Raw genomic sequence first — 15,706 nt, 5'->3', positions numbered from 1 at the left:
TTTAATGCGTGTTATTAATTTTAATTGAACAGAAGATACTTTTATATAGAATATTCATAAACACATATTTTTGTTTGTGGTATCGTGATCAATCAAATTAGGTTTTGAACTCAGGTGGCATTTACTCAGCCTATCAGCCGGCTTATTTAAAATTAAATGTTAGTGCTGACAAGTTATGGTTTAGGCACACACTTATTTTATGTTTTATGAACCTTATAGAAACAAATTCACAATCGGGATGAATTGTCTCATTTAAACTTTAATTGCTGACTTTAGATTCAAATACCTTTTTAAATCTCGTTTGCTTTAACAAGTTAACACAAATACATTAAGCTTTAATAGGTCTATTGCAATACTCAGCGACGTAATAGCTTAGGGCTTTCAGTAGTAACTTAATAGTAGTAGCATATTTTAAGATCATTGTTTCCTCGTTTTCAGTAGTATCTAAAAAAACATAACTCTTTCTTCAAATTTCCTACTCCTTTTGTTTCGAGTGTATCCAATATTTGTTTGAAATTTATTATTATATTTTCCTTACCCTTTTGAACTAATTTTATCATTATGAAAATTGTAAACTCTTGATTTTGTTTTTAAATAACTTAATGCATGTATTTTTTAATGATTTCTACACATAAATGAGAACCTATATAGACGAGTGCTGTAAAGTATGTAACAATGTTTTTGATTTATTTAAATAGCTTAAAAAAAAGTCTGTATAAAATTGAAACACAAGCACAGACTTTTTAAAACATGAAGATACGTTATGTTGGTGATGAATGCTTAGAATAAATTAATTTAAGGACATTATGTTGCTATACATTTTAAAATAAAGTATGTTTGAGAATGTATGTTGCTTTGGAATGGTTTGAATTTCTACACAAACTTTATAACATTGGTGGTATTGACATTCAATTCTTGCTGATTGTGCTTTGATTTGATTAGATATATTTTTAGATGTTATTATTCATCAGAAAACTAATTCTACGTTAAATTTACCGCTATGAAGAGCCAACAGTTGAGCAAATTAATAGTATCACGAAATGCAACCTTGCACTCCAGTCTTTTAAAGTCGTATTTTATAATTTTTCAAAAATATCATTGTGAAATAACAAAACTAAGGCAGATCAATGGTTTCTGATAAAATGTTGAAGGATTTCAGGTATCTTTTATTAAAAAATGTATATAATCAGCACTTGCATAGTTTTATATATATAATATGTGGACAAATAATTTGGGCTTAAAGTTTTTTAAATTACCCCAAAAATTATAATTTAAAAAATGTAGGTTTTTGAACTACAAATTCAAAAATTATATTATGAATGAATTATTCGTCATATTGTGCATATTTATTTATTCAACCGCTTACATGAGGGAGCTCCCAATCAAGTATAGATAGATTGAGGAAATTTTAAAACATTTGTTATAATTTTTTATTGATTCAGAAAATTTGCATAAAATGATTGTACTTAGTTGTTAGTTTACCTCGATCGGTAAGCTTCCGTTGCGTTGAAAGTTTCGTTTTTGGGTGAATTATGTGGAATACTACTCCTTTTCTGTTTCTTGAACAAATTGAATCCTGGGTTCCAGACCTAATCCTATGCTTACTGAACTTAAATTTAATTTTTTTTGTAAATGTGAAAACATATTAATATAATCTAACCTGAGTAGAAATCGTGCCACCACCACAATTTATATTTTCTTTCACATTTTTCTTCTAGTATAACAAATTTAGATGACTATGCAATATATTTTTTTCGATACCCTAGTATCACTTGGATAGAAAAAAAAAAATTTTAATTCACTTTACCTCCTACTATCCTGGACTATAACATTCTATTGTTTTAAAAACGCGTATTCCTTGAAGATATAAATCTAAGAAAAGGTTGTTAAATGCCTGTTTATAATATACCTACATTGAAAAATCATTAAGGGATGAGATGGATATTTTGGGTAAAGAAAGGACAACAAAAAAAAATGCAAAACAAAATACTTCTGATTTATGATTTTCAAGATGTTAAGATAAATATCAACATTAATAGACACGGAAAAAAAGAAAATTAATTTGAAGAAAAAATAAAACAAGAAAAACAAAACAAACTCCAGTACCAGGAATATCGGTCTAAGAAAACCAATAACGCAGGTAGTGTTTGGCCGGTTAAAGGTAGTTGTCCTTTATTTTATAGGGTTGTTTAGTTTGTAGACTATACTTATACCTTTTTTTTTCTTTTATATTCTGTATCGTTCTATTATATTAAGACGAAATCATACCTAAATGCCTACCTCTATTTTTTTAAAAACAAACAAGAAAAATAATGGAATAATTTCTATTGATCCCCCCATAATACGTTAACCAATTGTGATTTAAAAAAAAAATTATTGGAAAGTTTAAGAAGCCTAACTATTTGATTCTCATGAAATTTGTTCCTGAGATACGAATGGAAAAAGTGACAAAAATGAAGACTTGTTATTTCATTTACAACGGGGATGCGCATTATACTTGTTTAAGGTCCGATAATTTTGAGAGATATATTTTCTTTCAAAACAGAAAATTATTAATGTAAATTTTGAACGCGATTCAATCAATTCCAAATAATTTCCACTATATTAGTTTTATTGGTTTGTTCAGTTCAAAAATAGTAAAAGATCAAAATTTATTTTCCAAATAAACTCCCAGCTGGATCAATGGTTTAAAATTTTAGATCACCTAATAGTTAGTGAGGTCCTTATCGCTTCCTCATGCTAAATAATTGATAGAAGCTCAAACCATGCATAACCTATCAAACAAATAATGGCGTTTTAAACGTCTTATTGCGAAGGTGCTGCGTTTCAAAATCAGATCAGACTTGATTTAAACTTTTAAACGGATGTGCACAAGTTTGTTAAAATCAACAATAAATGTATATGTGGAACCACCTCCATGACAGAGGTGAGCTTTATATTAAAGAAAGCGGCACGATTGAAGTCTATTTGCGTACGTTTGATTGTGCACTGTTTGTATACTTTTTTTAATTTTTTTTTTTAAACTTTTCTTATTTGTTGATAATAGTTGTTGTTTTTCTTTTTTTTTTTCCTTTATTTTATTGCTGCTCCGTGTTGAACATATTTCTCGTTGTTTTTTTTTCTTTTACGTGTGCTTAAAGAGTGTTGAGAAAAATTGATAAGGTTATTTGTAATTGATATGCTGATAAGATGGGAATGTTTGGCGTAGGATCGTTTATTTCATTAAGTTAACAAAAAGAAACTTACTGCCTGCTCGATTTTTCTTTCATTGTTTTTGAAAAAAAAAGTTTTTATACAATATACATGCAGTATTTTGTTAGTTTATATGATTATTATTAATGAGAATTTCCTGTAGCTGTATGGGTTTTCGAACTGTAAAATGGAGAAGTAGAAAAATAGATATAAAAATTATATCGATCGTAATTTATCCCGATTTGGGAAAGATAAGTAAGCTTTGGTATTCTAGGTGAGGGAAGTATTAGTAGGTAAACATAGTTAAATTGTCAAAATTTGTATTTAGTAACTATATTTCTTTGACATTTATTTAATAAGAATAAAAGAAAATTGATCAATTAAATATTTAAGTTCGAATTTTTGAGACACTACTTCTAATTGTGGTATTACGTATCATCAGTTGAAGCTATCAATGAAAACAATCCGAACAAATGTTTGAATAGTTATCTGTTGCACAAATAAAAAAATACTTTTTGGAAGAAATAATATGTGCCCAATTCGAGTCTCGCCATTCAATTATTTTATCATATTAGGATTTTGAATTATGCCCCTTTAAAAATGCTAAAAACAACCAAAAACGGGGTTTTTAAGCCTAAGTTAAAACTCAAAATATTTCTCTACAATAAATTGTATGATGATTTTAAAAAATACACATTTTTCTCTTTTAGACACAATTTAAAGCCTTTTATTTTTCATTAGTTATCTCTCATTAGTTATGAGTCTTTATTTGAGTCTATATGAAGTTTCGAGTAAAAATTGAATTTGAAGCTTTCATAATTTTGGAATGCTGATTTTGAATCCAAACTTTAATTTTAACTATTTTCTCAAGTTATAAAAATAACTGTTTTCACATTATTTTGTGTACATATTTTTTAATCTATTTTAAATATAAAATAAAAGAATTGTTTAGACAACAAATTCGTTACAAGAACAAAACTGTTTAAAACCGTTTTCGAACAAATGGTTTAGAATTTCTTTTAGATTTTTGTAAGACAGGTGAAATTAAACAAATTTTGAAGTTTTTTCGAATATTATATGAAATAATAAAAATATTTCAAATGAATTTTGAAGAAAAGGATTATAGAATTGAAAAACCATTACGGATTTTATTGAAAAAAAGCTACTTCATAAATTTAGATAGCCTCAAAAAGCCTTATATACTGGTTTTTTTAAATTTTAAATTATGATATTTCAAAATCCAGACGTAATAAATACATTTTGAAGTCGTATTTGAATTAAGGCCACCAAAACCCATTGAAAAAGTGCAATTTTAATCCAATAAGAAAACCTCGTCGAGCAGTGTATTTTACTATTTCCTTTTGACTCGAAAAACAAAATTTAAACTGATCGATTGGAAATCACACGAAGAGTTGTGTAATAATATAAATAGAATTGCACAATTGTTTTCTGCGCTAAAAATGCATTTGTCTATTTTTCTGCCAGAAATAATATCCTGAATAGCTGATTCTTTTTTGTTACAGTTCCTTTGATTTTTGTTTTAATTTTGGGTGGATTCTAACTAGAAAATTGCAATTATTGGACTTAATGATGGAAACCAATGATACCTGTTGCTACTCGCCCCTAAAGGGTTAAAAAGCACATTTTCTCGTTTGATTAATTACTGTGTTCGGCCTACATTTAAAATCTTAAGCTTCTATGTGAGACCGTAAAAGAAAAAACTTAACAGAAATACAGTCGTTAGGCGCCAATTTTAATTATCAGCAGTTTTCAAGAATAGCTTATTTTGATTTTTACAATCTTTCAGTTTTGCTTTCAAGGATCAACTCTAGCCCACAATGTGCTTAATGGAAAATGTAATTTAAATCAGGACACATTTTTCACGATCGCTTTTCCTTTTAAATCAATGACTATTAATAAATGTATTTAAAATCATACTAAACAGAATTGTAACCAAACATTTTCGAACTATTCTCTTTAAAACCGTTCTGGAAAAATCGAAGGAAATAAGGCCATTTGTAGGAAATTAGTTCAGAACTCATGTAAATATCAAACTCATCATCATTCAAAAAAATATGTACATGCAAACTGGATTTTTACTTCTGTCAAAGACCCACACCTTTATTTTTGTTTGACGGAATGTGTGTGCTAAAATGTGCTACTAGCTTTCGTTCCTTGATGCGCGTGCGAGATGATTCGACGATTATGATAATGCATTAAGATCGTCGTCGTTTTATTGCACATACACATATACCCAAGCACAGCAACAAAAATTAAAGATGCTGGTGATGCGTGATGATGATGAGGATGAGGATGGCGATGACGATAGCAGGAGATCTCGAAAAGATCTCAAAGCACCATGAAAAATAAAAAGAAAGAAATACTTTAAACGGAAAGAGCATAAGGAGGTGAAAAGTGTGGAAAATAAAATAAAAAATGATAAAAAAACAGTAGAAGTATAACTTCTTCGTGTCGGACAGTTTTTGGACTTAACCTTAACAAGGTGCCACTTATGTCCATCCTACTTTCACTCATTGGTCCGTGAACCACACTAGCATTATAAATTATGACGACCAATTTAGTTTTTTTTTTTTGTAAAGTTTTATGTGCAAAAAAACGCAAGAGCCGATAATGTGTCAGGACTGATTTTTTTTTGTTGAATCTTAGATAGAATTTCTTGTATAGGATAGAACATATGAGTAGGTTTGGGGTGGTATGTTAAATGTTCTACTTCTATTTTAAAGCTTTAAGCTTAGCGTTTTGTGTTTTAAAGTATTATTGTCAAAAATATTTAATTTTACTTTAAAACATTATTAAGTTAGTTGGTCATATAAAGTCGATAAAGGGGACGATATTCAGTGGATCTTGTTTTCTTACTTATTTCTCAAACATTAGTAAAACGTTAAAATATTCAAGGACCTTACTCTTATTTTGGTAATTTAATATTAAAATTCTTCGTGATAATTTATTTTTTCTTGTTAATTTTCATTAAGCTATCAGGATTTTAACATTGTTTTAGAATATCTTCATGGTATGTAAGTGCACACTAAAAGTTTCATTTCTAATAGGAATTCGCTGCATTTATGCAGAATCCACCTAGCAATACAGCATTTGGTTAATAATATTCTATAATAGGCTAAGATTAGGTATATTTCAATCTATTTGGTGCAAATGACTTATCTATTTGATCAAGAAAGAGCTATTCTCCTATGTAAATATAATCAAAATTTGCTTTAGCTAAATAAGTTTTCCAAAAACAACTATAATAATATCTGTGTTATGGTTTTAGAACTTTTGTAAAAAATTTAAATGTTACAAGTTAACTTTTCTCATCAGAACCGAAGTTCAAAATTTAGACAAGGGCCAATTATGTTTTGATTAAACAAACCATTTAGACGAATCTTGGTGTTTCAAGAATTATAGGTCATATTAAATGAAATATTTATAAAGCTCAAATTATCTTTCGACTTCAATCTCAGTTCTCTAAACGCACTTATTGACCAGTCTGTCAAAATGTGTTGAATTGATCAATAATTGTTTGCACCAGTGTAGTTATACATCTCGATACCTACATATATCTACACTTTATAAGTTGAAGCTGTTTTTGTTCTTCATGGATATTTTTTTTTGTTGGGCAATATAGAATACAAGATACATTTTCTGTTCAGCATAAGACTAACGAGATAGTCATATAGATTCAAATAAAGACTCGCAGAACTAATGAGCATTTCCAACCAAATAACTATACTTAAATGCTTTAAATTGTATCTATAATGGAAAGATTTTTACTTTTCAGAATCAGTTTTAACTTAGCCCTAAAAGCACTGTTTTTGAATGTTTTTTGTTATTTTTAAGGGGCATATTTTAAAAACTTGATGTGATAGAAATATGTTAAGGCGCGAAATTCGAATTTAGGACATCTTAATTCTTGAAAAAAGTATTCTTTTGTATGTACAACAGAAAAAATTCTATTTTATCAAAAAATAAAATCATCGAATCAAAAAATGTCCATTCTCGGATTAAAAGCAGAAAATTGTGTGCGAAATTGGTACTATATTTCTGAGAACTCAGACATTTCTAAGATCATTGAAATAAAACTCAAAAACCTGACATGTGTTTTACTTTTGTAAAATTCAAACGACAAATTTCTTTAAAAAAAAACAGATGGAATTTATGGGGGAGCATTTTTTTAGTCAATTTTTGATGCATAATTTGCATCATTGAAACCAATAATTGGTTTTTTTGACAGATTAGTTAGTTGAAAATTCATTACATTAAAAAATGTTTCCTCATTGTAGTCAGATTCATTTTAGATCAGAATAGATGCTTGAGAGCAGAACTGGTAGATGTTTATGTATACAAAGAAAAGTGAAACGATTTTATTCCGAATAATAAAATCAAAAATCAGCTGTTGAAAGCGATTTAATCAAAGACAAAAATAAGAACTAAGTATTTCCTCGTTTTATTACCACAATGATCCAATCCAAATCAGATCAAGAAAATAAAACATCTCGATATGGTTTTCCATGAGCAAATTAAATCAATTTATTCTAGATCTGTCAAAGCACAAGTTTCCTTGCTAAATCCATATTAGAGTTATTCTTATTAGAGCACTGGATCTAATGGTCCAGTCAACATTTGGGAATTATAAGTAATAGGTGCGTTTCAGCGTATTAGTTTTACTTGTACTGTAACTTTTTAGACATGTTCGGATGCTCTTCTTTTTAATAAAAGGAAATAAGCAATTTATTAGTTCGCAAACGAGAAGTAAGGTTTAAAATTTTGGAGTCTCCTAACTACTAAATTGTTAAACTTTTAACACTGGGTTGTTTAAAGTACCAAACCTTACAAGACAAAATGTAATCTGTTGTAAAATAGAAAAACTATGTTTTGGATCACGAAAATAGACCTATGTATAAAGCAGGATTTCGCTCAGTTGTTGTTTTAACGCAAAATAAATAAATGATCAGATCCGGATCACATGGAAGAAAAAACACAGTTATTATTGTAAATCAAAAGATGATATGTATTACTCTTTAGCTTAATTTTGATACCAAACATAACATATTAAACTTTAGCCTATCTAGTCTATAGGCCCTTTTATATACAATTATTTGTGCATACATACTTACATGCAATATTGCATGCTCAAATTTCACCACACTATTCTTAAGTTTTCGCACTTTTCTTATTGATGACAATCACATTGTGTGTTATATAAACAAAACCAATATAATAGTCTCGAAAAAACGAAAAACCGAATGAAGGCAAAATTTTACTTTTCTAATTTTTGTGTGTGATTTTTTTTTTAAATAAGAATGTTGACTTCTACATATCTACAGAAACATAAAATCGTATTTCTTGATTTTTTTTATTTTAGTTAAGACGATTTCAAACTCCGTTCTCAAACCAAATTAACAAAAACCAACATAACAAATATATATATTATATGACTGAATTTAATTACTCAATTTAAAAACCGTAAAAAGAAAAGTGATACAATTAAAAAAATGGTGTACACAAAGAAACAAAACATCAGCTCAAGTGTCTCACTAATTTCAAATTTTATCATACAAAATAACTATCACAATATATCAACGTACATTTTTCGTCGTTACACGTAATTTCTAAATCAAAAAGAAAAATAGAAGATAAATTAAACAAAATCGAATAAATGACATTTTCAACTAAAATTAATTTAAAAAAAAGTGCAAACAAATAGAATGTAAGCAGTAACCTTAAATATAAATAATTTAAAAATTCAAAAAAATAGTGATAGATAAATCAAAAACAAAAAGGAAATAAAATATCAATACAAATAATAATATTGCCAGTAGTCAGACCGAATGCTATGCTGCACTGTAAAAAAAAAGAAGTTACTTAACAAGTGAAACGATCCGAGATATGCCACATAATAGTCACAGCTCGCATTCTCGCCATGCTGGCTCATCCGGAGACGATTTGGGCAGTACAGATGAAGTGAAAATCTTCAAGGATGAAGGCGATCGAGAGGATGAAAAAATTTCGTCGGAAAATCTATTAGTTGAAGAGAAGTCTAGCCTTATTGATCTGACGGAGAGCGAGGTGAGTTGGAACCTACTCAAACCATCTAAAGTAATTATATAAATACTATTCTCATTACATTTTTATTTTATTTTTTAACATTTTATTTTAATTTTATATTACCATTTTGCAAGTTTATCAAATGTCTTTTTTGTTATAGTTTGTAAAAAATTCTTGCATAATGGTAATATAAAAACGTATTAAAGCAATGAGAGTCAATGAAGCCTGTTTACTAGTTTTAGAGGCTTTTTACGTTAAGCCATACAAAATTGGAAGCAAAAGTTGGAAGTTTTGTACCGAATGAAACCGCGTGTAATTTCGAATTTCGTTTCATTTTACAGTTAATTTTGACGCTATTGAGGTGAATTTCATACTTTGTAAATCCCTAAACACATTACTTAATTTGATAACAATTTAGTCCAATCTTTTTACTTTGTTTTCAGGAGTGCCAAAACTAAGGACAAAAATGAAACAATGTGTAATTTTGAAATTCATTCATGTTTTGTGTATTGTGATGGCTGGTTAGTTTTGTGTTCAGTATAGCAACATTCGTGGGCTTAGGAAACATTTCCTTGCTGCATACGTTCATACTGTTTTGAACAGGTCAGCTGTTTTGGAACTGAGCGAGACTCAGGTTGGTGAAACCTCTGACCACTCGGATTTTAACCTTAACGATTATAGCTAAGTGCCTTTATTCTTTTCTCACCATGGTCTAGCCGTTTTTGTACGGAATGATGTTGCCTATCAACTTCTACCACAATATGGTTAAACAATTTAACTCAGTTAGTTGACGCGCCAACTCGGATTCCTGACGTTGCAGGTCAGTCCGCCAACACTCTAGACATGTTTCTTACCTCTGATCCTAATGAATATGCGGTTAGTGTAGTATCACCTCTAAGCACATCAGACCATTGTGTCATATCTGCTAATTGCTCATTCCAAAAAAACCCCAGTTAAAGAGAAAAACCCTACGAGAACCGTATAGCAATATAAGCCAACTGGAACGGTCTCAACGAATTCTTCAGGAACTTTAACTGGTCACTGTGATCCCTCGATAGTGACGTGGATTCCAGCGCAGATATGGTTACAAACTTAATTCTGTCCTATTCTACTGGCCTCTTTCCGAGTAGATGGAAAACTGCATTTGTCCAGCCTGTCCCTAAAAAAGGTGAATCCTCCTCCCCCTCTTACTATCGTCCAATGGCACTTACATCCCTTATTTCCAAGGTCTTGAATTTTCAGGTAAAGAAATATCTTGAAGAACGGAACCTCTTAATGACCGCCAGTATTGCTTTCGGTGCAATAGCTCCACTGGTGGTCTTATGGTTTATCTCACCGAACAGTGAAACAAATCTTTACATCGTTTTGGAGAAAGTAAGATTATTGCACTTGATATTTCAAAGGCATTTAATTTTTGGCATCAAGTTCTCTTATTGAAAATGCGTGCTTTTGGTATTGATGGATCCCTTCTTTGTTGGGTAAGAAATTAACTGTCGAACCGTTCAATTCAAGTAGTATTGGAAGGGGTTCAAATCTGATATACACAAAATAAACACTGGTGTGCCCCGGGATCCATTTTACCTCCGACTCTCTTCCTTATATTCATAAATGATCTTTTGTCTAAAACTTCTAACCAACTACATTGTTTCGCTGATGACAGTACCCTCTGCTTTTCATATTCGTTTTTAGATTCTCATCCTTGTTCTTCGGATGTGGACTACCAACGGCAGCGTATGATAAGCTCATTAAATTCTGATCTTGACAGCATGGGGATTCCAAAAAGCCGTGTAGAATTTAATGCTTTAAAAACTCAATGCTGTCTACTGTCGCAAAAGCGTAACCCTCCCCCTTTCATTCTACTTGCATCAAGGAGATTGAACAACTACATAGCTGTCCTATGTATGTGCATCACAAACCACTTGTTGTTGAGTGATCACATATTTGACATCGCCAAAAATTCTGCTAAGTGTAAAGGTTTTCTCTGACAATGCAAGAAGTTTTTCTACCCCTTCTGACCTGTCTATAATTTACAAAGCTTTTATTTTTTCCTAAACTCGAGTATAACTTTCATATTTGGGCTGGAGCCCCAATAACATACTTCTGGATAGAATTAAAAAAAAAAAGAGTTTTAAAAATGATAGCAGATCGTTCTCTCACCGAGACAACTGAGTAGTTGAGGAAATAAAACAATTTCAATTTTCTAATTAATTAGAAGGTATAGAACATTTGTAAGGTTATCAACAAATTAAAATCAATTCAAAATTTAATTTCGTGATAGTTGTTTGAGATTCTGCATATTACTGGAAGACATAATTCGGCAGCAGAATCCGTTTTCGTCAAACTTCGGATTGACTTTAATCAAAAAATATCATCAATTCAAAATTTTCTAGTCATTTACGGTACAACATAAATCTTCATCACCGGCAAAAGGAATGATATAATATTGTATATTCTCAAAATTCTTGTTGCAAACTATTACTTTTTCTTCCCGGTTAGTAAAAATGTTTTGAATCATGATTGTTGTTTTGAAATTTTTCCTAAAAAGTTGACCGAATTTCTACATTATTTCCGGAATATACTGAATCTTCACCATTGACGGAATTGTTTTCTTGTTCAATTAATTCATTGATTTTTTCATCGTACAACTGTCAATGAAAAGTTAATGTTTTGCTTCTTAAGCTAATCTTGCAACTCAGATTTGTTTATTTTAAATTTTAGCGGAATTATTTACGGTATTTTTCGGAATTTTCTGAACTATTGCACTTCTGAAGTTGTTAAGATGACCTTTCCATATAGAGTAAAAGGCAAGCGGAATTTCAAATATTAATATTTATAAATTAAAAATAAAAATGTTTGTTTTTTATTTTATTTTCGGAAATTAAATGAATTTAAACAATAAATTATTTCGGATGAATTAATATCGAAAAAAGGAGATTGATAATAAGTATACTGTTAGGCTGCTAATGACTTCACAATGAATTGAGCTTAAACTGATTTTATTTAAGATCCAAATCATACAAGTATTTTGAACTTTAAAACTTCTAAAATGTTAGTGCTATTTCGAAAGACCTAAAATTATACTTCAAGTATAGTAAATATACTTAAATAAATAAATAATAAATAGAAAAAAAAAACAGAATATTGACTTCCTCTATTAGCTGGACGTACTCATTTAAAAAACAAAACAAAATTTAAAAATTAAATTTACTAATAATTGTGTTTATCTTTTTTATTTAAAAACTTAGGAAAAGGGTGGGAAGGTAACTGCGCGATCGGATCATAGTCCTGTTTTCAGTAAGTACAAAAATTATATTTATATATTTAATTTAAAAATAAAAACATCTAACAACAAGTTTATAAAAACTTAAAAAAGTTCATTTTCTACCCAAGCTTCGATAATGTTGAAACAGTTATTTCTCACTTATTCGTAGAGAGTTATTCACATTGTGCTATGCAAACCGTCCTCAGTGTTAAGCTTAAACACTCTTAAATCCAGAAATAACGGAAACATATTTTTTAAAATACCCAAAAAGAGAATTTTAAAATTAAAGAAAAAACATTTTTAAAAAAATATCTATGTTCTTGAAAAGTGTGAGTTTTGCATCTGACTTATTTAATTCTCATCCCGAATAGTTATAAGTTATAAGATTTAATTTTGTATTTGATTTCACATTTTTATTGACCCCTTATTTAGCCTTCTTATTGTCACATAATCATTACTAAAGGTATAAGGTATAAAATGTATATAAACAATTCTATAAACATGTGCATGATATGTTTTTTTTTTGTAGATATTTTTAACACGATAAGGAATTTTGTATATCTCTATGTAGCTGTAGGTATATTTACTTTTTAATCAAATTATATGTAGATATATTTGTATCTTAACAAGGTACCTTCTTCGGTGACAAACAAGCAACATACAAAAAAAAGACCAAGATAAAAAAATAAATAAATACAAAAACTCCTGTGGGATGCATCAGAGTTTAGATAGGTAGGTAGGTTTAGGTATATTCTGTCATGAAGCACACAACAGGAAAAAAGAAGAACATTTTAAAATGGATAAAGCAAACCTTGGACTTGGAGAAGCAGCTAAAAGATAGATGTAGGAAGGTATACGATACCTGCGTATGGAACAAAGAAAAAGACGAAGGAAAATATCGAAAGTAAAAACAAACACGAAGAAGTTAAAGGGGAGAAAAGGAACCCTACCTGAATTCTTGGTGAAGGATATGTTTGTAACCAATTGTACTTATATTATCGTTTTTGTTTCACTTTTGCAAAAAAAAGATAGGTATGCGTAAATTGCATTTGGTTTCTTTGTACGTGAGTGAATTGTTCATAACCCCATCGTCGTCGTCGTCGTCGCGTCCGTCGTCGAACGTAACATTGAACACAAGACTTACCTTAGTAGTGCCTTACCATAACCATAGTTGTCAATTGGCTGAAAATCTTAAAATAAAACTACCAGAAAATGTTTTTTAACATTTTGAAATTAAGCGTTAAAAAAAATTGGATTTTAATAATTTTCAAGAAAGCTCATTGTCAAATTTATATTTTTTGAAATTTGTTTTCGCTTTCACGCAGATCTTACAAGAATGCCCTACGATTTCACAATTCAGGTTTTTCAACTTATATTTCAAAAAACAAATTAAAAATTCTTTGCTTACGATTCCTTCTTTCAATCGATGTTCTCTTTGTTTTCAATTCAATTTTGAGTTCTTGCAATTGGCAACTGTTAACTTGCCTTCTTAGGTCGTTAACAAAAACAACAACAACTTAAAATGGACATACAATAAGCAATACAACAACAAAAAAGTAGAATCTGAATTTATTTATTTTTTGAAATCGCATATTTTTGTCTTTATTTGTATTGTTATTTCATATCTTATAGAGATACATAAGTACATATTATATATGGTGTAGAAAGAGGAGAATGTTGTCTTTGTTAATTGTCAATTTTTATTAGGTAGATATTCGAGTATGTTTTGGATAGTGCGTTACAATGACATGTTGTTGTGGTACCAAATCACTTTGAGCTGTTGAAATCATACATTTTGAACTAATTTGAGTTTTTCCAAATCTAATGTTAAGCTACAAAATTTCTGATCAGGGTTCTTGAAAGTCTATGAGCATCATTTATCACATTTGAAAAGAAAAGACTAGATTTTTGAATACGTAACAATCGAAAAAATTACGTTTTATTTCTGTTGCACAAACAAAGGAATACTTTTTTAAAAGGATAAAGATGCACTAAATTCGATTCTCGGCTTTAATATGTCCTATCACATCAGATTTCTAAAATATGTCCCTTTAAAAATGCTAAAAAATAACCAAAAACAGGTTTTAAATCTAAGTTAAGACTCAAAATTTCAATTAACAATAAATTGTATGTTGATTTTGAAATGTACAAAACTTTCTCTTTTACATACAATTGAAAGCAATTTAGTATCTTACTTAGTTTTTGGAAATTCTCATTAGTTTTGAGTCTTTATCTGCATCTCTTTAAAGTTTCGAGAAAACCTTGAATTTTATACTTTCTAAGTTTGGAAGATTTTTATTGCTGGTTTCGAATCCAAACTCTAATTTTAAGTATTTGCTCAAGTTTTAAAAGTAACCGTTTTCAAAATTATCTATATTTAGTATTTTTTAATATAAATATTTCAAAAACTTGATATAATAGAGTTGCTAAGACAACAGATTCGTTACAAGAACCAAACTTACTTTCAACCCGGTTTGCTTTTTCTGTTCAAAACCATTTTAGAAAAAATGCGTTTTTTTAAAACTTTTGTAAGACAACTTTTGAAGCTTTATCGAATATTATATGAAAAAGTATAAATATTTCAACTAAATATTGAAGGCAGGGACTATAAATTTGGATAGTTATAACATATTTTATTAAAAAAAGGTACTTAATAAAAAAGTTGCCTTAAATACATACGTGTTTTTTTTCTAATTTAAAAAAAATGATATCTCAAAAACCTGACGTGGTACATTCAATTTGAAGTGGGATTTGAATTAAGGTCGCCAAAACGTTGTCGATCAGTGTTATTTTTATGGTAGTTTTTTTTTTAGAATTTTGTATATTAAAATAAAATAAATCAAAATTCTAATTAGTTAGTTATAAAATATAAGACATTCTTATTTCAAAATTCTGTTCATCATCTGTAAGAAATTAATTTAAAAATGTAAAAAATTGCGCATTTTAGACTAAAGAACTTTTAAATCCGGATGTTATAACATTTTTATTTTAACAATACTAATAGCAAAACATTTAAAAAAAGAACAATACAAACAATAACTTGTATCATCATTTTTTGAACTAATCGTTTGTACATGACTATTTTTGTGAAACTTGTTTATTTTTAAAAGTCTTTGTTTTATTTAAATTAACACATCGATTTGGAGGTCGCATGTTGAAAATGTGTCTTTTTTTGTTTCTGATATTATG

General features: G+C 29.1%; 1 protein-coding gene across 12 annotated transcripts in view; it reads left to right on the top strand.

Annotated features, from left to right (window-relative positions):
• The window catches only part of LOC129953302 (protein pangolin, isoforms A/H/I/S), a 129,635-nt gene that overhangs the window by 5,581 nt on the left and 108,348 nt on the right, over window positions 1–15,706 (top strand). For 9 of the 12 annotated variants that reach the window (XM_056066373.1, XM_056066371.1, XM_056066367.1 and 6 more), the window contains 2 exons: window positions 8,573–9,306; window positions 12,501–12,549. In XM_056066373.1, coding sequence (XP_055922348.1) covers window positions 9,097–9,306; window positions 12,501–12,549 — 259 coding nt within the window. In that variant the 5' untranslated portion in view covers window positions 8,573–9,096. The remainder of the gene's footprint in view (window positions 1–8,572; window positions 9,307–12,500; window positions 12,550–15,706) is intronic. The other 3 variants (XM_056066376.1, XM_056066375.1, XM_056066377.1) reach the window with 1 other exon arrangement.

The sequence above is a fragment of the Eupeodes corollae genome, chromosome X (genome assembly GCF_945859685.1).
Source record: "Eupeodes corollae chromosome X, idEupCoro1.1, whole genome shotgun sequence".
Taxonomy (NCBI): domain Eukaryota; kingdom Metazoa; phylum Arthropoda; class Insecta; order Diptera; family Syrphidae; genus Eupeodes; species Eupeodes corollae.
This window is presented reverse-complemented; position numbering and strand designations above follow the sequence as displayed.